This window comes from Dunckerocampus dactyliophorus, chromosome 15 (genome assembly GCF_027744805.1).
Source record: "Dunckerocampus dactyliophorus isolate RoL2022-P2 chromosome 15, RoL_Ddac_1.1, whole genome shotgun sequence".
Taxonomy (NCBI): domain Eukaryota; kingdom Metazoa; phylum Chordata; class Actinopteri; order Syngnathiformes; family Syngnathidae; genus Dunckerocampus; species Dunckerocampus dactyliophorus.
The window spans coordinates 19,395,904-19,421,041 of NC_072833.1; the positions used below are offsets into that span (position 1 = coordinate 19,395,904).

The window sequence follows — 25,138 nt, forward strand, 5'->3', positions numbered from 1 at the left end:
AGGTCATGTGTTCGAGCCCTGGTGCGGGCAGGTGCGAAACAGGGCGGGTTACACATGTTTGGGGTCAATTTTCTTTGCTTGCAGCTGTCTTCTTCATTCACGCCGTCTCATTGCTCCATGCGAGTACACTAAGTCCCCTACTAACGAACATCCGACGTGCGAACATTCGGAGATACGAACACAAGCGGTCTATATTTTCATGCGTTTTGCCTTATAAGTCCATATTTATACTGCTACATGCTTGACCGGCAAACCCATATTTATACCGGTACATGTTTGACCAGCAGAGGGCACTGTGACACTGCTAATGGGACCAACAGCTACAGGAAGACGAGGAGTTTTATGATACAACCCGGACAGAGCGTGTGATTAAAGTTTATGAAGAGTTACTGTAAGAGGCCTGTTTAATTCTACACCACCCACAGAACACTACCTCTTTTAGAAGAGTCTAACTACGGCGACGATTTGTCCTTTTTTTCAATATCTCCTCCTCCACCACAACCAACAACTTATGCTCGACCACTCCTCTTCAAAGGTAAATAACATTTATCATTACGTATTATTATATCATTTTTATTATTATTGTTTTTATTGTTTTATTATTCTCGTTTAATATTACTACTGCATCCAAACTCATATTTACATACGTACGCATATACTGTATATGTATACACGTACATGTAGTACCTATATAATTGGTAATGTTACCTTTTCCCCTACTTAAGAACAATTCGACTTAAGAACGGTCATCTGGAACCAATTGTGTTCGTTAGTTGGGGACTTAGTGTACCTGTAATAGGGAGGTACATGCTTGTGAGGGGTCACTTTCACGGATATGAGGTTAAAAATTGCAAAATTAATTTATCACCTGTAAGGATCTAACATCAAGTGGAATTCAACGAGCCAATTTTGCTACCGTCATCTAGTGGACAATGGCTATAGCTACAACACTTAAAAAGTTAACTTAAACGCCAGAAGAATTAACAACAACATTAAACGCCGTTAGTGATATGCGTCATTGAAATTTACATGTGTCAATAATTGTGTCTTATTTGATGTGGAGAACATTATTGTTCGTGTAGTTGATCAAAATTGACGCCCTGAAGCTCTTACTTTGAAAGTCCCAGGAAAAGGAAACATATGTTGACATGACAACGACTTGCCATTTGTGGTTGCCAAGGGCGACAAATGCACGCAGGGAAGTCAGACAATGCTTGACTTGACGATGGAAATTTGCCACTAATTGGAGTTTAGTTCGTTTATATTGATTGGTCCCCCCCCCCCCACTCCAAAGAAATGGCACCAAAGGCTGCTAAAAAGGACAAGGCTAAGAAAGCCCCCGCCACTCAGGGCCCGGATACCCAGACTTGGGAGAGTGGTCTGGCTAATGCACAGTTTGAAGAGGTTTGAATTAGCATTTCATGTGCTAACTATGCTTGCTTCACTTATGTGTTTGAAATGAAGTCAATATGACTTCCATTTCAGCTGACGTGTCTCTGTCACTTTGACTTTTATATATTGTTTCCAAATTCATTTCGTGTAAGACTACAGTAGACTAGACGATGGCGAAGTCTGAAGACGTTGATGTCTGAAGACTGCGTGTGAATGCTTAAGCATAAGGGAGAGATGAAAGGAAAACACAAATGAGCAGGAAGGGTGTGAGTGTCGAAATGCAGAATGTTTATAAGAGTATTTAAGACACGGGGTGGGGGGAGTGGAATCTATATATAAAAAAAAAGTAAAGCAAGCGATTGCAATAACAAATTCTGCTGGATGATAATTGTCCTACAATATATTGCAGATAAACGATATTGTCAGCATTATTTTGAGACCATTTTTTCAGTAATGTGATGATAATATATGGCATAATAATGTGAGTACACTGTATCAAAACCAATAAAAACGTTTAGTTTCTCAGGAGTATTTAACATTGCAATTGGAACGTCAAAAGCTTTTACATAAAATAAATTAATCAAAGTAAATAACAAAATTTTAAACCAAAAAAAGACAGATTGACTCTGTCTCTTTTAGCAAAAATTGCACTTAAATAAAAATCACAACCAAAAACAATAAAAAATAGACCGTCTCTTAATAAAAAAAAAACTCCAATAAAAGCCACACACAACAATACAATACAAACGATAAATAAAATAGAGTATCAAGCCTCTGTAAACAAAATTACACTTGAATAAATAATTAATATTGGGTATTAATTCCTTAACAAGAAACGCTTAAAGGACAACTGCACTTTTTTTTTTTTAAAATTTTGACCATCTTCCAAAATCCTTATGTGAGACATGAACACAAATGTTTCTTTTCTGTGCGTTGCAAAGATATAAAAACAGCTAACACGACTTAGCTAAGAATTCACGTAATGGGATACACTTATTAAACTGAAATAGGTTATTTATCACCTGATCAAAAGTTTAAGACCACGGGATATAAAAGCCAAAATCTGCTCAAAATGTTCATTTTCTGTCAGGCATTCACACGGTCATGCCCTCCTGATGGCTAAAGCTAAGAAGCTTTCTCTTTTTGAACGTGGTCGGATTGTCGAGCTGCATAAGCAAGGCCTCTCGCAGCTGCTGCTGAGGTTGGGACTACAATTGACTACAAAGACTATTTTCAAAAAGCTTCCCACATGGCAGCCTCTCAGGATTAAGTCACATGCAGCACAGTGCCCTAATGCCAGTCAATTTAATGGCCCATGAAAACCAGGACATTTTCATCACTTTAAAAAACAAAACAAAAACAGGACGGCCAGGACAGGACGTAAAAACAAGAAATATCCTGGAAAAATAGGATGTTTGGTCACCCTACTTATTCCATGAATACTCTAGTATGAGATCATGACATGCCCAACATTAAAGATGATGTGCAACCTTTTCTTTTTTATCCTAATCATACTTTCCAGGAGCAATGGCATGCCTGTGTGTGTTTAGTGGTTGGAAAAAGTCCAGATGACGAGGACCTGATGCCCATTCTGACTCGGGCTGTGCAGCAACCACAACGCAAACTTTTTAGCTCACTGACGTGGGAACACACAGAGGCCAAGGTAATAATGTATAATACTGAATGTCTATTGGCCACAACCAGACTTATGATGTTGATTTTTCTATTTTTTCAAACACAGATTGGTGAATATGGGAATCCCAAAGCTAAGAAACGTGAAAGTTTCCCTCAGTTCTATGAGGTTAGCTTATAAAATTGGTGAAAAGAAAGATCAAAAAAGGTATGTGTTCTACCTCCAATGTTCTGCAACCTGTTCTTTCAGGTCACAGGGCCTGCAAAGGAGCTGCTAGATGCAAAAGAGGAGATCCCTGCAGAGCTGATGTCACAAATAGTCAAGTTTATGCTGCTGCAGATCAAAGATGGCGACCACCAGAGGAGAAAAGCAGAGCAAGTGAGTGGCAGGCTGTGATTCTAGTTCACCTTCTGTTGCTATTTGCTTATAATCATGTGTAGAAGGAGTTCACAATGTTGCATTTCTGTTTGAGTCTGAGGAGACATCTGCATCCACCAAGGAAAAAGCAGGCCCCAAAGGCAAAGACAAAAAGTTAAAAGAGGAGCCACCCGCCAAACCGAAAACAAAGCTTAAACGCAGGGATGATGTCGAGCCGCCTAAGTACATAGGTACACATTATTATGGCCCGGGCACCAAATGACAGCAGTGTGAAGGCCCTATTGAATCTTTTTTATTAAACGATAGCTGTGGGGAAAAAAGACCAATATTTGCTGTACAATAGTATGAGTCTTTGATGGACCTACCGGTGTGTTTTTTGTGTGTGTTGTGTAAAGACGATGAGCCAGATGACGGCCCTCAACACTACATCTTGCTACTGGGCTTTCATCAGCCTGACCTGGTGGGGACATTGGATGCTGCAGGTGTACACGTGTCCAACGTCATCATGTTGAGTGCCACGCACCACGCACCGTGTGACGAGGAGCAGCAGGAGGAAGAGCAAGAGACCTCTGAGGCCGATACCAAATGTGAGAGAGCATCCTTTAAGGTGACTTTATAGCTAAAATGTCAAATGTTTGCCGTCCTCCATCAGCGGATGACGCTGCTGCTAGAGAGAAGTGGGCTGCTCAGGCCAAGGTGCTGGACAACTTCTGGTCTGGTTTGAGACAAGTGTTAGACAACGGTGGAGCAAACTCTCGACTGCACAATGTGGCTCAGCTGGAGTACACGGTCCCAGATATCCTGATGACCATTGACATGCAGGATCCTGAGGCTGTGGTGCGTGTTTGCCGATCACTTCCTGCGTCTGTCTTTGTCACTGACGTCTGCCGTGCGGCTGCAGATGGGGTTAGCGACAGAAATGTTCGAGGGTGTGGCCAATCTCATTTACGACTGTCTGGACTGGCGCAGGCAGCACCAGCACTACATAGATGCCACCCACTTCATAGCTGTGCCCTCTGTGATCACGGTGGACCACTCTCAACCTCCAGAGGTATGTATATACAGTATATACAGTACATACAGTATGTATACAGTGATGTGAAAAAGTGTTTTTTTTGCATGTTTGTCACACTTAAATGTTTCTGATCGTCAAACAAATTTAAATATTAGTCAGACAACACAACTGAACAAATGCAGTTTTTATATGAAACTTATTATTATTAAGGAAGGAAAAAAATCCAAAACTACATGGCCATGTGTGAAAAAGTGATTGCCCCCTAAACCTAATAACGGGTTGGTCCACCCTTAGCAGCAACAACTGCAATGAAATGTTTGCGATCTCATACAGTGCTTTGGAGGAATTTTGGCCCACTCATCTTTGCAGAATTGTTGTAATTCAGCCACATTGGAGGGTTTTCCAGCATGAAGCGCCTTTTTAAGGTCATGCCACAGCATCTCAATAGGATTCAGGTCAGGACTTTGAGGCCACGCCAAAGTCTTCATTTTGTTTTTCTTCAGCCATTCAGAGGTGGACTTGCTGGTGTGTTTCGGATCATTGTCCTGCTGCAGAACCCAAATTGGCAGATGTAATGGGACACACACCATCCAAAAATTTCAACTTTTGTATTTACTTTAGTATTTTCCCAAAGGTCTTGAGAATCAAGGTGTTTTCTTGCAAAATTGAGACGAGCCTGAATTTTCTTTTTGTTAAGCAGTGGTTTTTGTTTGGAACTCTTCCATTGCAGGCCGTTTTTGCCCAGTGTCTTTCTTATGGCGGAGTCATGAACACTGACCTTAACTGAGGCAAGTGAGGCCTGCAGTTCTTTGGACGATGTTGTGGGGTCTTTTGTGACTTCTTGGATGAGTCCTCGCTGCGCTCTTGGGGTCATTTTGGTTGACCAGCCAATCCTGGGATGGTTCACCACTGTTCCATGTTTTCATTATTTGTGGATAATGTCTCTCGCTGTGGTTTGCTGGAGTCCCAAAGCTTTACAAATGGCTTTATAACCTTTTCCTGACTGATAGATCTAAATTAATCTCACTTATGTTTTAACAGAGAGAGAGGCAATCACTTTTTCCACACAGGGCCATGCAGGTTTGGAATTTTTTTCTTCCTTAATAAGTTTCATAAAAAAAAACGCAGTTGTTCAGTTGTGTTGTCTGACTAATATTTAAATTTGTTGATTGTTAAATTTTATGATCTGAAACATTTAAGTGTGAATGGGGCAAACACTTTTTCACAACACTGTACATACACACCCAAACACACACACACATGTATACACACATATGTCGTATTTTTGTGTGACTTATCCAGCTTTGTCCCATCCATGCTATAAAAGCCAAAGTGAGTCCACACTTTTGATTTTAACAATGCCACCGCATTTCTCAGTTTAACTTCACTGCCCGAGTCCACCATAGCGCAGTGGGTTTTTAAATTTTTTACTCTTCTGTGACTTCCACTCAATTTTCTCCCTCTCATGCGAGGAGCTCCTCCTGGATGCCATGTAAAATGTTGACTCGACTCACTGAGGAGGAACGGTGAAAGACATTTTAGCGGCTATATTGTAATAATTACTTAAGAAACTATGCACGACGAGAGCGTATTGACAATCCATCCATCTGATATAGCAATATTTCGTCACACTCCTACTGTTTACATGTTGAAGTGTTAGTACGAAAATGTGCAAATTGAAACACAGCCCTAGACCTTGCCCTAGCTCAAGACCTAGACAGATTTTATTTTTACGTTTTTCGCGGTGAGCCTTATATGTGTCCCTAGAGTTTATGAAAACGTCTTACAGTTAGAACACCATCAAAAAGTCACTTTTGCATAATAGGGGACCTTGAAGTTGATGGGCTGTATTCATCAGTGAGTACATTTGTGTGTTTTCCTCCCAGCCTCCACCAGTTGTATTGCCACAGTCCAAGAAGTCAGGGCGCCCGCCACCTCCAAGTAAGAACCGTCTTTTTCATGATCCTCACTTTCATCACAGTCCGACTATCTTGTTTTTTTTTTTTGAACAGAAAAGGTACAGCTGCCTCTCACCACTGACGTGGACATGCATCACTACAACAGCCTCCTGGACCACGTGCCAGCTGAGGCCTGCTCGGTGCCGCTGATTTTACACTGCATGCTGGAGCAGGTCGTGCTTGTGAGTATTGCAGGTTGTGTAGATAATGATAATAGTAATAATAGTAATAATAATCTCCCACTATGCCTTTGTGTGTACAGATTGTGTTGTCGAGTGAGCAGCCTCCTCAGCCACAAGTGTCTGAGTCACAGCCTCAGAATGTTCCCCCTCTGGACCATCAGCTGGTAGGTCAAATGCTCCACAGCGTCCTGCCTGTGGTCCAAGCATATGAAAGGAGACACTTGCTGCATAGTTTGTTGAGCACGGTAAACAGCGAAGAGGACAAAGAGGTACTGTGTGATGGGAAACACAAAAAAGACTATAAAATAATGATGAATTAAAGTTAATGACATCCTTATTTAGAGGTGTGCACATACAGTACAATACAAATGTTCACGTTTTTTGTGTTAGATGATTAAGGAGCAGTTTGAAGAGACTCCCAAGAAATTTGAGCACCCTGTTATCATCAGACACCATGATGAAAGAGCACTGCGCTTAATTGGTGTAAACGTAAGTATAGCATTTTAGTTGTATCACCTATATCACTATTAAACCTAAATGTGTGTTCTTGTGCCTCCAGGGGATTCAGGGTTTTGATCCAGGCCAGGTGGAGGCATCCATGATGAGATGGTCACCAGTATGGAAGCTGATTGCCTCGGTGGCTCAGCGGCACACGAGCTCCTGCTGGAGGGCCATCAAGCAACAACTCCAGCACCAATGCACTGACGGTCTGACATAAAGAAGAAACCATTTCTACATTCCTTAGCTTACTAATGATGTTTCAACATAACCATGCTATGCAGATGAGGTGTCATGGCCACAGGTGGAGCGCTTCATTCACCAAAGTGTGTTTGAGAGCATGCAGCTCACCGCGGTGGATGAAGACGGTGTACTGGGTAAAGATTCCAGAGTTCTGGGCATGGTGGAATCAGTAAAAAAACACCCCATAATCCCATGGGACAACCCGCTGTCTTTTGCCAAGAAGAACCTGCGCAAGAAACGTGTGTTGGGGCTTAATTCAGTGATATATGGTACTTCACACAAGTAGTCACTTCATCGAAGGCTGAATTATTTTTTCTTCTCTGCTTTAGGTCCAAAGTTTGTAGAAGACACTGCTACCACAGAGGTGTTTATATTTTATATCCTTATCACTCCACAGTAACCATGTAGCAATTACAGTAGGCACACCTATATGATCTAATGCTATTCAATGCATACAAAGAAAACATGAATGGACCTGGACCATCAACATCAATGGAGTGCAAATCTCTGCCAAGGCAGAAGAATAAATGCTCAAAAGTATTACTCTATCACTACTACTATACGATATATTCTATTACTACTATTCTACTATGTATACTACTAATATATTTACTGTCTATAAGAGAAACAGCTGTAAATACTATACTGTTACCTTCCATATATTGCCCTTCTTTCCTGATGCTCGCCCGTTTTAATATTTTCCCGTAATTTCATGAAAGAAAAATAAATCCTTTCTGGTACTGCCGGACCAGCACAACTTCCAGTTTTTCCCGCATCACTTGTTCGCTTGGGTGGGTGAGACATGAAACGCTTTTAAAATCTTGAGTTCAACAGCTCCCGCGGTGTTAAGTTCGAAGCAGAAGCTATAGGAACTCTACACTTGATCAAAACACGATCGCTGCATTAACACTTCAAAACATGAATTTCAAAAGTTAAAAGCATCACGTTTAGATCATGCATAAAAACGTTTTTTTTTTAAATAAAGCCAAAAGTATCGCCTCTTCTCGTGACTCCAGTATCGTCTATCATCTCATGAGCTGAGTGTATTGTGACACCCTTAATCGCGATGGAAATAAAGTCTACAAAACCAAACCATGTATATTGGTAAATAGCGTCTTAGAAGAAATACTGTGAGACGATGCTTTCCAAGACGCAAACACCATGAAGCTTTTAACAAGTGGTACACACCTAAAGAAATTTTCAAGACCAATTGAAAAATGGCAAAACTTTACATTTTGCACTCTTGGATCTTAAAGAGGTCACATTTTTTGGGTTCCACCACTTGACTTTTTTATTCCATAACCTTTTAATAAGTTTAAAATGACTGTCTTACTGCATCCAACCTCAGCAGCAATGGCGCGCTGTGAGAGGCCTTGCTTATGCAGCTCAAGAATCCGACCTCGTTCAAAGAGAGAAAGCGTTATGCCTTTGTCATCAAGAGATCATGACAGTGTGAATACCTGACAGAAAATCACATTGAATCCACATTTTTGCAAAGATTTTGGCTTTTTAAGGCTGTGGTCTTAAACTTTTGATCAGCTGATGAACAGCTTATTTCACTTTAATTCCTTGTTGGCAATAAATTGCTTTCTCAAATAAATGTTTGTGTCACTCCCATTTCTTCTTGTTTGCATTTTGAAGCTCTACTAAAGTTGGCTGTACATTGAACAAAGGTATTGCATCATTACTTAATGATCCAACAGTGCAAAATGTAAATTCTTGCAGTTTTTCAACTGGTCTTAACATTTTTGTCAGGAGCGTATATGCAGCTTTCAGCACAAAAGAGGCGAGTTGTGGCCGCCAGGTTCTTTCCTGTCAAAATAAAGACATGAATGAAAGTGCATTTTACAAAATAAAGGGCAGAACAACCTTCATATATGTCAAAGAATTCAGATTTAAACTTTGCCTTTTACATCAATGACGTTGACATTTCTCGGAAAATGTTCCTTATATTCAAACGCAAATGGTGACAGGTATGGTCACGTGGCTTAGTCATTTTTAACTGACATTGCCACAAAGCTGTTAATGTTTATCACTGTGATTTTAATTTTCATTGGTGTAGAACTGCACTCCACCATACTGAGTTACTAACAGTAGCCGTATTATGTACTAGCAAACTTTGATACAGCTCCATTAGTATTTATATAACAATATGGTATTCCTATTGAACGGGCATTAGTGGCCATTTTGAATGCTTTGTTCCTCTTCATCAGCTCAACGAGCGACAAGTGGATCAGCTGTCCCTAGCAGACATTCAGAGTTGTCGACAAAGGTCTCTCTTGAACTGGCACTATGTGGAACACTATGACGCTGCCATCTTACCTCAGGTCATATCTTATAAAACATTTTTGTACACAACATGGATTGTTTATGCTGTAAATTGGATTAGTTCTCATGTACCTATCTTGTTCCGCTGTAGGTTCTCCAGTCAGCCGCCCAACAATATCGCTGTCTGGACACCCTCCGAGGAAGTCATAATAGTGTCATGTACATTTTCTGCCACAATCCCATAAATCCTAATCGCTTGTGCAATGAATTCTGGGATGTAGACCTGCACACAGATGTCAAGTTCAGGTAAGAACAGACCTGCGTACTCTATGCATTTTGAGCACTCATACACCTACTTCATAGTGGGCAGGTAATTCTTACAACATGTTAGAATGTTGCTGTTACACTGTTGTTTGATAGGATGTATTTGGAGCACGTAGCAGACAACATCACAGAGTGGATTGAGAAAGAGGAGCTGAAGAGACAACGACAACAGAGCAGTCATGTGAACCGTGCAGAGGCTCCACGAGGTACAACTGTCAACATGTTTGTTCATTATTAATCTTTTCTAATCATATGTTCCTGTTCTTGCACTTTATGAAAACACTGTAGACTCGTTAGAAGATGAAGATGAATCAAAGGAGCCATTCATCACAAAAGACTCCCTTAAAGTTTGTAGTTAAAGCATTTTGAGGACACAAATGACCATGAATGATAATAAGAAACTTTCACAGGCTTCCTTGTTGGAGGAGGAGAGGCTAAAGGAAGAGGAAGCCAAGAAAACTAAGAAGTCAGGGAAGGCAGCAACATCTAAGGGAAAGCAGCAGATGGATGAACAGAAGTCTGTGGAGTCCAAGAAAAGTGACAAATCTACGGCAGCTGGAGGGAAGAGCAACAGCAGCTCAGCCCTGACTTCAGACCAGTCCCTTTCCGGTAAAGTGGATGACAAAGAAGAGCCCAGCACTGTGAGAACACACACAAGCAGATACACACCTGGCGCTGTATTCCTAAAATTGCTAAGAATTCTCTGAGAGCCCTCTGAGCTTGAAATATAGCTTTTAATGCTGTATTTAGAAATGATGATAAGTGCAACCTATCTAAACATGTCGGTGTGGTACTTGTAGGGATTCACAGGCTTCCAGATGGATGGAATGTTGATCCATTTGTCAGGCCGTCTCCAGTACCTCTTCCCATCAGATGGAGGTCACGTTACTGTGGAGACCATCAACTACATGGCAGGTAAAGTGAGTCTTCCCATTCCCGCATTATTAGTCTTTGACCTGTGGTCATTTTGATTTATTTGCTCGTGCAAACAAACTGTGATTCCAGGATCCAGCATGCTGAAAGTGGCTGTGAGGAAGGATGGTCATCATTTCTACACACACATCAGCCATGTTGTCCACGCAGCAAGAACTGACATTAAGGGTAAACATCCTCTTAAACACTGTTCAGGGAGTAATTGGAGCACTTTTATTGATCGTGGAGTAATGCTGATGACAAACAGACTCAATGCCAACAGAACATATGAAGATGACTACAGTGAAGAGGCGCTCCTTTTCGGCCCTGCTGGATAACGGCGTCCAGCTCTCCTACAGTTTCTATGGGCCAACGGGAGAATACAAAGGTGTGAGCTCTTGCAATGACCACTTCAATATTTCTATTAAAGGGTCAATGCTGAGAGTTAACCAATAAATGCACAAGATTTAACTTGTTTTGCAAAATCCTTCTCACAGACATGAGGGGGCACAGGTATTATTTAATTGTCAAATTAATTAATTTTTGGGGTTTTTGATGTTAGAGAGTCACATGGAAACCGAAAGAGGGCCACAAAAGTCCACAGAACCAAAACCAGGTTTAAATTCTTCCACAGCAGACACCCCAAAGAGTGACAACGGCCCTGCAGAGGTGCAGTTTGACACACACTTAAATGACAAAATGGAAGTAATATTTGCTGTGATTGTGTCAGCATCGTGTTTTGTTTGAAGGTAAGTGAAGGCCAAGCACAAGAGTCCTCAAGTCCATTCAGGAGCCTCAACCTGTCCCTCCCGAGCGGGCTATTGCTGCAGTTCATGCGTGACGAAGGTGAACAACTCCCACACAACTTGTGTGCAGAAAATGGCCAGCATGTTTACACCAGTATGTGTGTGTCCTTAGAGGAGCAGAGTATGCTGGTACGACTGAGTTTTCACACTCAGGCTCACCAGCACCCCTCCCTCTCCAAAGAGGCATCCCGCACAATCACCAGCCATGGAGCTGTGATCCGATACATGAAGGACGGCTCCTCAGAGGTAAACATACATATACTGATTATATATAATATACTGATTAGTTGTTGCTGCTTAGGATCATTGCTTGATGTTTGTTTGTATTGCAGGTACTCTTTGCAGATGGTTCAGTCAGCACCAGCTCGGATTCTGGTCCAGTGTGGGTGAAAGAAATTGATCGCACCTCCACGGATGGTAAGGAACCGACACTAAAACTAAGACTCTTCATAAGCCCACATTCATATTCTTGTCTATGTTGATTCTATAAGTGCATCTAGAGCAAAATTCAGAGGAGACTCCTCCTCCTCCTCCTCCTCCTCCTCCTCAAGGATTTTGGACAACTACGACTCCCTCTGGTGTTCGAATCAGTACTATTGGTACCACACACGAACATAACCCAACGACCGCTCTTCTAACCTACAAGACGTCAGACCCAGTCACTCAAGATGTAAGAGAGTGCTGCTGCTGGTCAGCCTGAAGCCACATTTGCCTTACTGTTTCGTTTGGTTGACCTAGATGATGCTGAGCCGGGAAGATCTGGTGGTTTCAGTGCAGAAGCCAGATGGATCTTTAAAGGTTGAACATGCAGATGGAACCAGGATCACCACGCTCTACCATGACAGGTCACCAAGCATGCAAGATGACAAGGAGCTTGCTGGTGAGACTGCAGCAGGGAGCCCTGAAACACCCAAAGAGACCAAAGAGAAGGTGGTGTTGGTGGAGAATGAGGCATGCGCCACCGTGGTGATGTACCCTGAACGACACATGGCTGAAATCTGGTTGGTGGATGGGACCATCGTCACTGGGAATAACAAGGGAGCCTATCAGGTTGATATATGTGTAGCATCGTGTAATTCCTGACTACCAAACATATCCACCTTTACAATAAACAACTCGCTCTCTGCTGTCCAAGATTGTCCCATCCAGCATTGGGCTTCTGCAGATCCAAAGTCACGGCAAGTTTGTTTACACCAGCGGGCCTCCTCAGGATGCCTCCCCTTCTTACATTATGAGCCACACAGACCCAGTGACCTGTGGCGTAACGGACCTGGATGGAAACCACTTCCAGGTTACTTGCAGTTTGGAGTTTGAAAGTGCAACGCTAAAGATTTACACTCAGCATCTCTGAGTAGGACAACCATACATTCAGCATTATTATCCTATTAGAGGCATATTTTTAAACCCATTCTTGTAATTCCATATGATTAAATTATGCGTGCCTACACAATGTCTGTTTAGGTGTTCATTGTAAATCCGATGATGAAAAGCCAATTTCAGGAAATGAAATTGCAGTATTCTGCCACTTGAATGATGTTCTTTATTATCAACACAGTCCAGGTTCTGTTTATGATTAAAACACTCACTGTATGCAATTCATATAGCTTGCATTAAAGGATTAGGAGACAATAATACAAAAATAATAATAATTAGCGTATGTGTGTTGCAGGTGTTGGAAGATGGCCAGGTAACAGTGCATAATATTGGCCCACCTCCATGCATGCTGCAGGAGGAGGAGGAGGAGGATGAAGAGGGGAAGGACAACACAGAGATGTCTATGAGTCATGTGAAGGACAGAGGACATTATCCCAGGTGACAAACATACAGTACATGAGTGTGACATTCCAGTTTATTGCTAATTGCTAAACACAGGCTCTTCCTGGTGCATGATGATGGTTCTGGTTTTGAACTTCTGAGTTCTCAAACTGTGGCGGAGGTGCTGTACCAGGCCCACTTAGATCCCACTGTGGCTCTGTTGAAGGACCTGCTACCAGACACACAAGGTGAGTGGATGTTAGTCAGATAAAGTCATGACACACGTCAGTACATTACTGTAGCACAACATTTGAGGACTCTTACAGATGAATTTGGCATCACCATCTTGAAGCCCAGCCATGAGAGTGTGCGGTCCAAATGGGTGCAAGGAAGGCAGAACCTTGACGTCATGCCTCAGAACCTCAGCAACCGCGGTTTGCACGACTTCCCCTGTGTCGAGGTACATAACATCTTATAATACTGCATGCCATTCTATAAAAAAAAAAAAAACTGAATCTTTGCCCTCTCTCCATTCCAGAAGAGGTCAAGCTCTTCATTTGAGACCACTACAGTACAAAACCGGGTTGGTTGTTCTGCCGTATCCACTGTAGACGTGCAGAACTGCCCTAAGGTCCTGGAAATTAGGGAACTTTACCAGCACAGAGCCATCACCAGGAGGCTTAAGAATATTGTCGATATGCGACTAAAGGTCAGTAATTTACATCTTACTTGCTGTGTGCTAACATGTAGTGAAGTCAACACAATCCAAATGTTGTGCCTCTCTTGTCAGGAGTACATTGACAGTTTGATGGGGAAGGCACAGTGGTCAGCAGATGTGATGCTCAAGGAGCCTCGCACTGAAGAGGAGCGTGTCCATGCAGGTGTTCTACTCACTCAGGTGCTTTACACATAGCCACACACACCAGGGCAAAAATACCAAGGGTGCTAACTGGACAACCGTGTGTCTAAGTCTCTGACAGAGGAAAAGGATGAATGCTGCACCTTTGAGAGCAGGACCCCAGGTAAGGGGACTATTTAATTACATTTTTAAAAGTAATTCCCTGAATGTTTGCTGTGCCATGCACTACATGTTTGTATGTGCGTCCACAGGGGACTTTGGCAGCCTGTACAGCCAAGCCATGCAACCTCCAGATGAGGTGTTGGATGTTTCTGAAGATCCTGCTGTTGTACCCAGCGTCAGGTAAGAAATGTTAACAACAGCGGGATTGATGATGTGACGCCTCCAGGGTTGTTGATCTAATCCAGTGATTCTCAATAGAGATATGATTGATTGCTCTTTGAAGGGAGCCAGATCTTGAGGAGCCATTCAAAAGACTGTTTCGTTATTATATTTATGGAATTTATGGAATATACTGTATGTTTGGAAGTCAACTGGGGGTGACTGTTTTTTATCGAAAAAACAATCCCTGCTCGCAGTTTTTAAGGTTTGGATCAGAATTTCAAATTTTCAGATCCCACCAACATATACAGTAGCTACTCTATTGGTGGGAATTACTTTGAGCAGTCATCATGTGCTGAGCACATGATGACTGCAACTGGACATGGCGCCATGTGCAACCCAGTAATACTATGTGACATTATGTTATTTATTACAAAATATTTGTAAATTATCACCAAGTTAGGTTTAATGAGATGGATTTCTACTAAAAAAAAAACAGCCTAATATGGAGATTAAAAGCACAAAATGGCGGGTTGTCCCCACAAATAAAAAAACCTTTAAATCAGAACTCTATGAATTTTCTGGATCGTAAATGCTGAATCACATGGAGACCACGGTATATACGTTTTGTAACATTTTTGTTTGGTGGTGTGCCGTGAGATTTTTTGAATGTAAAACATCTTCCATGTGTTAATAAAGGTTGGGAAACACTGATCTAATCGTCCTCTTTTCTCATCTTCTTGCAGCTGTGAGGTGAAAGAGTCAAAGTGGATAGATAGACTGGAGCAGTACAGGTTAAAAAACAAAAAAAGATACAAATAAATGTGCAACCATGTGCCATCTTGTACTGATGTGTCTGTATGCATGTGTGTACTTCAGACAGGAGCTTTTTGAGGTAAAAGCTTGCATAGATGCCCTGAGGAAGAGGATTGTTGTGCCGTACTTCGACCCAGAAAACATCTCAGTACACCAGGCAAGTGTTGACCTAAATGTACCTTGTCCAATCTCATCTATGCAGCACTCTAAAAATGCATGTTTTTTTTCAATATGAACCAAAAGTTTACTTGATCAGCCAGCATGTCAAGTGTCCCAGAACTTTTGTTCCAACTGTTGTGCTGGCTCCGGGCGCCTCCTGCCTGCCCTGTGACGCCCGTCTGTCGGGTGGGGCTGTGGACCGCTGACAGCTGGGGCGCTGTGGCTCACTCAGGGTGGCCTGGCTTGAGGCGGGTTTTGGTCTGGCTCGCCTGCCCTTCATGGCAGCCCGCTGGGGATGGTTGGTGCTGGGGCTTTCACCGGGGGCGGAGTTTGAAGTGCTACCCTGTGACTGTCTTGGCCCGTGTGTTCTTCTGTGCACTTCAGACGGGAGTGGGGGTTCCGTGCTGCTGGTGACCTGCATGCCATTGTGGTGACTTGGAGATGCTGCGCTGCAATGGGCTGGGCTGTGCTGCGGGGTTGGCGTGGTCTGTCCCCTCGGCGCCCTTGCCTGTCCCGGCCTGTCAGGGGTGTCGTTCCGGTGGGTGGGTGGTACACGGCAGGTTTGACTAATGGTTTGACTCGCGGTGATGGTGGTGGGGCCCGGCGACTGGCCGGCTCTGGTGCTCTGCCAGGGCTGGCCACTTGGCCTATCTGCGGCTTGCGGGCGCAGCGCTACCTCTCCTGGGTGTGTGTTCTGTCCAGCTGATGTCGGCCGGTGCGGTGTCTTGGTTCTGCCCGCCCCTTAGGGGCTAGTGGCTCTCTAGTGGTGGGGGCCCATGCTGGCTGTGTGGGGCGGAACTTGCTGTGGTGGTCGGAAGCAGTCCCTCACCTTTTATGAAAGGTTTTACACATACACACATGCGTGCACATATATATGCATACAGACACACCTACAGAGATACCTGCACACGCATACATATACACACTCACAGTACATGCATGCTTCCCCACATAACTCACAGATTTATCCATGGTATTGTCATGTTAGCAGTTATTGTTAGTGTTATTTAGCAATCCATTTTCTATGCCGCTTATCCTCATCACGGGGGTATGCTGCCACATATAGACACTCACACAATTTAGAGTCGCCAGTTAACCTGACATACATACATAGGAGGAAACCGGAGTACCCGGAGAAAACCCACACACCGGGAGAACATTCAAACTCCACACAGAGATACCCAAGCGGAGATGGTGGTGTGCTGTGAGATTTTTGTTGGCCTGTGTGGCCAACATGCTAACCACTCGGCCACAGTGTGGCCTAGTATTATTTAGGGCTGACAAAAATAGGGCGGTGGTAACTGATTTATTCCATTAATTCCGTTTAAATTTTTAGCGTCATTAACGCATGCGCATCATGTCAAGCCACATCTCTCTGTTATGATGGCAGATGGAGCTCTTTAATAACATTCTTCTGACCTGCACACATCAATAGCAGTGCAATTTCAACACCATGTATGTATGTCCAACTCACAAACACATCTCTAGTCCTCCTCAGAATGACAGTTCCTCATTGTCACCAGAAAGGGAGGTGCATTCACTGACACTCCGAAAATCAGAACAACGTCTTTATTATGCGTGTATGTGTGGTCTAAATACAGTTGTGTGAAAAAGTCCTGATTTCTTTTTTTTTCATGACAACAATTCTGCAAAGATGAGTGGGCAAAAGTTTCTCCACAACGCTGTAAGAGACTCATTGCAAGTCATCGCAAACACTTGATTACAGTTTTTGCTGCTAAGGGTGGCCCAACCAGTTTAGGGGGCAATCTGTCAGGAGTGGCGGATGCCACAGCAAGAAAAATAGAATCCCAACGCAAGAAGAGGGCAACTTCTTAATACAAAAATAAGGTTTAATAACTAAAGGTGTCCAAACAGGCAAAGTACAAACCAAGGAAAATCCACTACGGGTAAGAAACACAAAAGACTGACAACAGAAGGCTGTCAGGAAAAAACTAGAAGTAACAACAGAAAACACTGAAGGCAAACCAACAGGAAAACACTAAGATAGTACAGACCAGGTAAATGCAAGCAAAGGTAATGAGCCAGAGAGCAGGGCAAGGGTAGTGGAGCCGGACTGAGCGGGAGCAAGGAACAGGAGGTCAGGGAGTACAATCTGGCAAGGATCAGATGCTGCTGCCTTGCTTAAGAGGAGTCCAGATTGCTGATTACCCGCAGGTGCGCTCCGGCGTCTCCGCCCACGCCTGCTGAGGTGCACTGCGGACAAATGGCAGACAGGCGGGAGCAGAGCGACAAGCAAAGCGTGACACAATCACTTTTTCACACAGGGCCATGCAGGGTTGGATTTTTTTCTCCCTTAATAATGAAAAGTTTTATTTAAAAACTGAATTTTTTGTTCAGTTGTGTTGTTGTTGACTAATATTTAAATTTGTTTGATGAAAAAAAAATGTTCTGCTACTGTTAAAGTACGGAGCCCCCGAGGGGACATGGGGAAAAACAAAATTGATGGGTTATAAAAAAAAAAACAAAAACAACTTTTAATACGGGGGCTCCGTATTAAAGAGACTAGCATTAGGTAAATACATTTTCAGATGGGTGGTATCTTTTAGCTTGATTGAAATTTTCAGTTCATTTGGCGCTGTGAGTGTGAATGTTTTTTGTCTATATGTGCCCTGCGATTGGCTGGAAGTCAGCTGGGATAGGCTCCAGCATGCCCCCGCGACCCTAATGAGGAGAAGCGGCATAGAAAATGGATGGATGAGTACAAATATATATAATTGTGTCTTGTCATTTATCTTTCTGTTCATAAAATACAGCAAAATTAGCATATTTCACACATAGTGGAAAATGGTGATTAATTACTTTGAAAACTGTGATTCATTTGATTAAAATGTTTAATCTTTTGACAGCCCTAATATTATTATTATTCTTAATATTTTCATTATTACCAGTAATAAGTGTAACTGTTTCAATACAGTATTATCACTGTGGCTGATGATATTATTTTGTTATTATTATTGTGGACTTTATGGTTGTCATCGACATTTGCTAATGTAGTCCTGTTGTTGGTCCCCAACACTCCCCCCTCTGTCTCCTTATCTCTTCTTCTCTATCCGCTCCTGCTCTGGTCCGACTGCTCCAAATATGCATCACAATATAACATTAAATACTGTAAAGTCTAATACAAACAGCAGAAGAGTACCGTATCTTATTTTTCCTGGCAGAGCAAATCTGTTTAGCATGTAAGGGCATCTACAAGTAGATCAACAACACTATTTGCCCCTGTCCATGGCTGGACAGGACATGAGAAAAAAAAAGAAAAAAGATTTAGTGCTGCCATTCTTTTCTCAGAATCTTCTCCACCATGCAAGTCCAGACATTTGGAGGCCAAGCTTAGAAGTACCAACCTTTCCCGGGCCAGATGATACAGAGGAGGCCCACCACTTGGACATGCGACAAGACTACAGTAAATGTATTTTACTTATTAGGTTATGTAATAAGCAAAACATTAACAAACTGCATTTTTTTTTTGTACGAAGCGGCATGGCCGTCCATCCCAACACCTACTCATTCTGCCAGGTAAGCCACTTTGACAATCTAGTCAACAGGTTCCATGCAGTTTTTAAATAGTATAAATACTATATATAAATGACTATATTACCATTAAGGATGTCCCAATCCACATTTTTTGCCTTCCAATCCAATCTGATTTTTTTAATAGTCTTGCCAATCAACATTTCAAATAATACAACCAAAGAGTGTTGGATTTACTTTTTTGTTACACAGCATGACCAACAATATTGTCTGGCTTTTGTAACAAACCTGAGTTTGAGTGAGTCAGTGAGTCAGGTCCCTAATCTAATAAAGTTTGAGCAATACTTCCCGTGCGAGCTGTGGCGGAGCCAGAAATAGTTCATTGGGGTGGCCAAGGTGAGACCATTACTCACATAGGGGTGGCAATAAGTAGATACCTGAAATGTCTAGATGGCCAGTGGGGTGGCCGAACGATGGCCACGGCCACCACGTAGCTCCCGTACAATGGCAGCAGTCCGGGGGCCGAATATCCAACATTCTTTGTGAAACTAACTTCACCACGGTACACCGCGGACATGTTTGCATGGTGGTGATCTGCCCGATCTCTTGGCGGAAGCCGATATTACCTGATCTTCCTAATACAGCTGATCGGCAGCTGATCCCGATCCTGAAGATCGGATCGGGACATCTGTAATTACTACAGTAATATAGTATTTTATATAGTTCATGGGAAATGAGCATATACAGGAAGTGATGTGGCAAATAAACAGTTGTGAAACATGTTGACAAGAACTACTACAAGTCAATGTGGTATATGTACATAATCGCCACATACAAGCTAAAGGTGTGGCTTTCAATGGCCACCCTCCTTTAAGGCTGTGGTTATGAATGTGTAATATGTTGTGTAGACCGTGGTTTTCGACTGGTTTTGCTGCAGGACCCACCATCACCCCTCAAAGACAAGCGGCAAGCCAACTGCTAAAATGTTTCAACTCAAATTTCTCAAATAACTTATTATTTAAAGGGACTGTTTGTAACAGTTACACAGCTGCCTAGAGGGCACTGACTTTTGAACGTGTGGCAAGCATATCACGCCCTCTTGCTGCTCCTCTTGAGCATGTAAGCTACATCCCCTGTGACACACATAACTCCAGTTGCTCTGATTCAACTCCTCATATAAACCAAAAATACAATTCAAAAAGATTTGAATGATGCATTTAACTTGCATCCATCCATCCATCTTCAGCAGCCCACACTTCCCTCTCCCTGGCTGGTTCGTCCAGTTCCTCTCGGCGGATCCAGAGGTGTTCCCAGGCCAGGTGAGAGACATAGTCTCTCCAATGTGTCCTGGGTGTTTCCTTCGGCCTCCTACCAGTCGGACGTGCCCTGAACACCTTAACACCCCCTCAGGGAGGCGTCCGGGTGGCATCCTGACCAGATATTCGAGCCACCTCATCTGGATCCTCTCAATGCGGATGAGCAGTAGTTCTACTCAGATTTTCTCCCAGATGACAGTGCTTATCACAAGAGTTTTGCATTTCGGCCGCTTGTACCTGCTGTGATCTTGCCCTTTTGGTCACTGGCCAAACCTTATGCTTTGCCTTTCGGCTCAGTGTGAAGCGGCTGGGATGAGAATCAGCACCTCCAAGTCTGGAAAAGGGTGGAGTGCCACTGAGGGAAGGATGGAACGCAAATTTAACTATTTCCTGATTAAGTCAGTTGACACGTTGAATAATAATAGGAGGGCCGTTTTTCAGTGGACCACCCCTCTGCCTGGGCCAATTGGCCATGAAATGCTTCACAGTCCCGTTATTTTGGACCTGGGAGTCTTCATTTCGGGTGGAATTTCCCCCACTCAACACAACGGAACTGCAGCAGTGAGATGCTGGTCTCTGTCTTTATAGTGTGCTGTTCTCCAGCAGATACTGTAGCTATCTAGCTGTGTGTCAAACGGACACATTTGTTCACGCTCTCCCACTTCTCTCGTTCAAGCTTGACCAATTTCTCCCATAAACATTGCACGCACCTCATGGTGGCGCAGCAAGCAAATAGCACAGATGCAAATTCAGACGTCACCATTTTCACAGAAAACAGCTCTGCGACCCACCAGTTGACAATCACTCATGTAGATAACGATGCAACACTAATGTCATTAAGAAGGTTTATTTGGTGACAGTCAGGCAGCAGTGAGGAGAAGGACACCTGGGGTGAGACCTCCAACTGCAGGTACATTCCTCCTCTCTTGGTTCCTGCTGAAACATACAAAGAGACAGTCATCTGCATGTGGACGATGTTTCTCGTGCATGCGTCCATACCAGGTCAAAGCAGTTGGATGGACTTCTATGGCCCACTTAGATCAGCCCAGGTGGATGTGAGCAGGGAGCCCAGGCAGATGACCGTTAGACTGCCGTCATCGATTGTCAGCTCCAAACCCTACAGTGTCCCAAATTATCACGTAAGACAAGACACACATGCAACTCAATTTGCACTGTTTTCTACTCACCTTTGTTGTCCTCCATAGTTCCGCTCTGTGGAGGATCCAGTGCGGCGCAGGTGTCGTACCATTTCGCTGGCTGACCCGGGTGCCGTCATTAGGGGCTTTGAGCTCCGCCCGTCAAGCATTGACTTTGGAACACAGAAGGAGGGTACATCCTCTGCCATCACTGTGGTGATGAAGAATGTGGGCGTGGACACCTGCCGGTGAGACAACATGGCGTTGAGAGAGAAGACCGACTTAAGCACTTGTGCTCTGCTTCTCTTCCAGGTTCCATGTCAAACAGCCGCCAATCTCTTCGGGCCTGCGTGTCAAATACCATCCAGGACCTGTAAGTTCAGATAAAATCACTAACTGCAGCCATGCAAAGCCATACTGCAGTGATTCTTAATATATCTGTCTAGGTGCCTGCAGGTTTGCACGTTGAACTGCAGATTGAGCTCTTTGCTATGTGTCAAGTCCACGAAGGCTACATGGACTCCAGCAATTACATCTTCCAGGACATTGTCATCCGCACAGAGACTGACATCCTCTATCTGCCAGTCATGGCCAATATCCTTCGAGCACCAGCCTGTCCACTACGTGACGCAATAAACTCATTAGAACAAATAAGGATAGTTTTTACTAGGGATGCTCCGATCGATCCGCCACTGATCAATGTCGGACGATTTCTGTAAAAAACACATGATCGGCGTTTGCCGATAAACGTCTTTCAAAGCCGATCACAAAATCCGATCGGCATGTGGCGGCAAATCCTACACGTCTGCCGTGTCACGTAGAGTTGCCAACAGAATGACTTGTCTCTTATTGAGCTTGACACAAGGCTACACCAATTGATGCCAGCATGTGTGATCACTCCCTTACCAAACCTATTGCACACTTTGCCTGTCTGTCACTGGCTGTACTTTACATTGGCAGCAGCTAGTTAGCTAGCTAGAGTTATCCGCCTAGCTTCTGGTCTCCTGACTCCAAATGTGACTTTTTACCATCGTGGCATTTTCTTTTTAAAACAAACGAGCAACGCGGTGAAATTGTTTCGCTGTTTCGTGTTGACAGCATCTAATATTAGTAAAAACATATGCATACCAAACTAATTTTACGTATTCTTGGCGTAAATTAAGGGTTTTCAAGCATAAAAATGACTGAATGAACTGAAATACAAATACAGTCCTCCCTCGCTCCGTCGCGGTTCAATAATCGCTCCCTCACTCTATCGCTGTTTTTAAAAAATTCATAAATGATCACTGTTTTGGGGTTGACTACAGCCTATTATTAGTAAAAAAAAATGCATATTCAAGCATAAAAACATTCTAAATGAACTAAAATGCAAATACAGTTTAAGGGAATACAAGACGTTAATGAACTATAATCTACACTGGCCACTAGGTGTCACTAGTAACACGCACCAGACTTGATCGCCAACGACAGGCTTTTATTTTATGATTATTTACCTCACAAGAGGCACAATAAAAACAATAAAAAGAACACTGTTGCTGCATGGCCCTACTCCAGCTAAAACTCAACTCTGAATCCCTGTCGGCACTTCCTGTCCACACGTCTGGAAGACATTTATTGAAACACCCAGGAGCACAAGTCTTATTTATGTCTTAAATGGCTTATTTTCTCTGAATATAGCTACCATATTTGGTGAGTGTAAAGGTGACTGGAGCATGGAGCCCCTTTTGTTCAAACTAGAAAGACAAACAAGCCTTAACTAAATGTAACTCATCCTACCTGACAACTTGTATGACATGTGGCTAAAGGATCAGTCCGGTACACGCAGCAAGAAACACTGCAGGGCGCCCAAACAGTCTTCCAGCCTTCCAGCAGGTCAGCAGCTTGGACAGAATTCACCCAGTGCACCAGGGGCCTGTGCTGCAGCACACACAGGTGCATTTGCAAGAAAGAGCACATTTAAATGGAGTATCTCATTGCACTGATTCATTATTTCTATTGTTTTTTATTTGCCAGGACACCATAAACGCATCGCTAGTCTGTGAAGAACACATCAATCCACTGAAAGATGACATCTGAGTTAAGCTAATAAAGATGAAAACAATAGTGGTCTTATTTTTTTCCCAACTTTTTTTTTTTTTTTTTTACAAGGATTGAATACATAATGTCTTAAAAAATGTGACTTTTTTTTTCCCCAGACGTGATGTATAGTGCCAGTGGCGTTGATACATATCGTATATACAGACCCTTTCCAAAAAATTAGAATGTCATGGAAAAGTTGTTTAATTTCCACAATTCCATTTAAAAAGTTAAACTTTCATAGATTATAGATTCAGGGCCCACAATTTAAACGATTTCAAGTATTTGTTTATTTTTACATAATTTGGGTTTCCAGCTCATAAAACCCACGAAAACAGGAATTCAAAAAATTAGAATACTGGGAAGAAATCACCATTTACTTCTCAGTTTTTGCAGGAAAAAAAGAAATTAGGATCACATCAAATCAATCAAAATATGGTACTTTCAAAACGATATGTCAATCTTCAATACTTGGTTGGGAATCCCTTTGCCTTAATCACTGCCTCGATGCCACGTGGCATTGAAGCAATCAGCCTGTGGCATTGCCTGGGAGTTATGGAAGCCCGGATTTCCTTGATGCTTGCTGTCAGCTCTTCTTTGTTGTTGGGTCTGGTGCCCCTCATTTTCCTCTTGAGAATACCCCAAAGATTCTCAATGGGGTTTAGGTCCGGTGAGTTGGCTGGCCAGTCAAGCACTGTGATGGCATGGGCATCAAACCAGGTTTTGCTGTTTCTGGCGGTATGGGCAGGGGCCAGGTCCTGCTGGAAGATGAAATCTGCATCTCCATACAGATCCTCAGCAGAAGGAATCATGAAGTCCTCTAAAACATTCTGGTAGACTGTTGCCGTGACCTTGGATTTAAGAAAGCAGAGTTTACCAACACCTGCACCGGACATTGCACCCCAAATCATGACGGACTGTGGATATTTCACACTGGATCTCAGGCAGCTTGGGTTCTGTTCCTCACCCGTCTTCCTCCAAACCCTTGGACCTTGATTCCCAAATGAAAGGCACACTTTACTTTCATCGGAAAAGAGGACCTTGGACCACTGGCCAACAGTCCAGTCCTTCTTCTCCTTGGCCCAGTGGAGACGCTTCCTACGTTGGCTCAGGTTCAGAAGTGGCTTGACCCGAGGAACCCGACAGTGGTAGCGCATCTCCCGGCTGCGTCTGAATGTGGTGGTTTTTGAAGCTGTGACTTCCGCTTCATTCCACTCTTTCTGGATCTCTGCCAGATTCTTGAATCTTCCCTGTTTGATAATCCGCTGAAGCCCACGGTCATCTCTTTTGCTGGTGCATCTTCTCCTGCCACATTTTGCCCTTCCTCTAGACTTTCCATTGATATGCTTGGACACAGCACTCTGTGAACAACCAGCCTCCTTAGCTATGAACTTTTGTGGCTTACCCATCCTATGGAGGGTATCAATGATGGTCTTCTGGCCAGTTGTCATGTCTGCAGTCTTCCCCATATTGAACCCAACTGAGACAATTGAACCAAACTGAAGCAATTTAATGACACCTGGGGAAGCCTGTGCAGGTGATTTGACTTTAGTAGATGATTAGTGTGACACTCAGTTTAAAACATTCATGCCCTGCAAA

At 43.1% G+C, this 25,138-nt stretch overlaps 1 protein-coding gene across 4 annotated transcripts; it reads left to right on the top strand.

Annotated features, from left to right (window-relative positions):
* The first annotated feature begins 317 nt into the window (after window positions 1-317).
* On the top strand, window positions 318-23,545 carry spag17 (sperm associated antigen 17). 4 transcript variants are annotated; one of them, XM_054752567.1, is made up of 48 exons: window positions 318-391; window positions 2,915-3,055; window positions 3,134-3,193; window positions 3,275-3,403; window positions 3,498-3,633; window positions 3,799-3,990; window positions 4,056-4,240; window positions 4,305-4,454; window positions 6,305-6,359; window positions 6,431-6,558; window positions 6,639-6,827; window positions 6,949-7,047; window positions 7,118-7,265; window positions 7,341-7,538; window positions 7,629-7,663; window positions 9,513-9,626; window positions 9,719-9,873; window positions 9,988-10,097; window positions 10,180-10,238; window positions 10,302-10,532; window positions 10,692-10,806; window positions 10,897-10,992; window positions 11,087-11,191; window positions 11,366-11,472; window positions 11,553-11,649; window positions 11,722-11,855; window positions 11,942-12,026; window positions 12,101-12,279; window positions 12,348-12,659; window positions 12,745-12,900; window positions 13,279-13,421; window positions 13,482-13,612; window positions 13,691-13,824; window positions 13,903-14,073; window positions 14,155-14,262; window positions 14,335-14,386; window positions 14,475-14,565; window positions 15,291-15,338; window positions 15,424-15,517; window positions 18,829-18,943; window positions 19,017-19,056; window positions 21,188-21,237; window positions 21,330-21,466; window positions 21,533-21,711; window positions 21,776-21,836; window positions 21,910-22,057; window positions 23,231-23,395; window positions 23,477-23,545. In XM_054752567.1, exons 2-48 carry the CDS (start codon window positions 2,975-2,977, stop codon window positions 23,503-23,505), a joined length of 5,736 nt encoding a protein of 1,911 aa, XP_054608542.1. In that variant the 5' UTR covers window positions 318-391; window positions 2,915-2,974; the 3' UTR covers window positions 23,506-23,545. The 4 variants fall into 4 exon arrangements, with proteins under 4 accessions (XP_054608542.1, XP_054608541.1, XP_054608539.1 ...); XM_054752566.1 differs by lacking the exon at window positions 318-391 and adding an exon at window positions 392-535; XM_054752564.1 differs by lacking the exon at window positions 318-391 and adding an exon at window positions 1,175-1,404.
* The last annotated feature ends 1,593 nt before the right edge of the window (window positions 23,546-25,138 follow it).